The following is a 1,169-nucleotide window of genomic DNA, read 5'->3' on the forward strand; positions in this document are numbered from 1 at the left end:
GAACTCAGGAAAGCAAAGATGTTTAGAATTCAACCTTTAACCTTTTGTTTTTAATCAGAAAATAGAACTAAGACTGCTTTTGAAGAAGGACAGTACTGTCACCAAGATACAGGTGGGGGAGAAGATATGACAAAACACAGCAGAAAAGCAGCATCCAACTCACATTCTACTCTATTTGGACTTCATATAAAAGAAGTCAGCAAGGTGCTAATCTATGGAGTCTTCTGCTCATTTATAGAACAAAATTCCACCAACAAACTAGAACAAAATCAGAGAGGTTTTATGGACATCAACATGCAAAAGAAGTTTCAATTCCACAAAACAGTTCACATTCAAAGGCTAAACTACTACCAAACCACACGCCCAGGCACTGGTTTGCCTAACACAAAATGCATGCACAAATGCAAATACCACCCCATTCTATTTCAAAAGTCAGAGCTCCTGTATAACCCAATTTGTTTGGATATAGGTAGATTAAAAACAAAAAACAGTAAGTTCAAAACACACACACAACCATGCCTATTTACCTTGAATGGGATAAGAATAATGTGCTGGGCTTGGCTGGCTTGTGGTTAGCCCTGTAGTGCAGGTAAGAACACTGTGTTGACTTGGAGATGGAGTCTGAATTAAACCACTTTCAGGTTTCATACCTGGCCACAATGCACCTGAATCAGATAAATTGGACCAATTACAAACAATACACTGTGACTGAAGAGTATGATTATGCTTTCAAATATCAGCCAGAAGGTATAAAATCTAAATCTTAAATAAAAAATAAATTTGCTTGTAAGAGAAAAAGACTAATTCTCCTATTCATAATATACCACAAGCAAATACAAGTTCAAAGAATTAGGGGGTAGGGTCAGAGAAATAAAAATCTTCTCAAAAACCCCAAATGTCTTAAATGTAAGTTCATTGCAATGGTTGGGGGGAACTGACTAGGGTTTGCAAAAAGAGTTACTGACACCCAACTGGAGTATTTCTTGTAAAGAGTGCCTGAGCATTACATACAGTGAGAAATCATTTATCTTCATTCTCAAGGTAGGAGACATTCCACTAAGTTCACATTTCACTTACCCATTAAACAAACATCAAATTTTTCTAGGACATATTAAATACTTTTCTGTCTTTTTAAGCTGGTTACTTTGTCACTTGTTTCTTCTGATTAG

The 1,169-nt window shown here is 36.2% G+C and overlaps 1 protein-coding gene across 1 annotated transcript in view; it reads right to left on the minus strand.

The window, feature by feature from the left end:
- The window catches only part of EYA3 (EYA transcriptional coactivator and phosphatase 3), an 86,581-nt gene that overhangs the window by 32,448 nt on the left and 52,964 nt on the right, over positions 1-1,169 (minus strand). The window contains exon 7 of the mRNA XM_004679405.2: positions 528-665. Within this exon, the coding sequence (XP_004679462.2) occupies positions 528-665 (138 nt within the window). The remainder of the gene's footprint in view (positions 1-527; positions 666-1,169) is intronic.

Source organism: Condylura cristata, unplaced genomic scaffold, assembly GCF_000260355.1.
Source record: "Condylura cristata isolate star-nosed mole 26May11 unplaced genomic scaffold, ConCri1.0 scaffold00008, whole genome shotgun sequence".
NCBI classification, from domain to species: domain Eukaryota; kingdom Metazoa; phylum Chordata; class Mammalia; order Eulipotyphla; family Talpidae; genus Condylura; species Condylura cristata.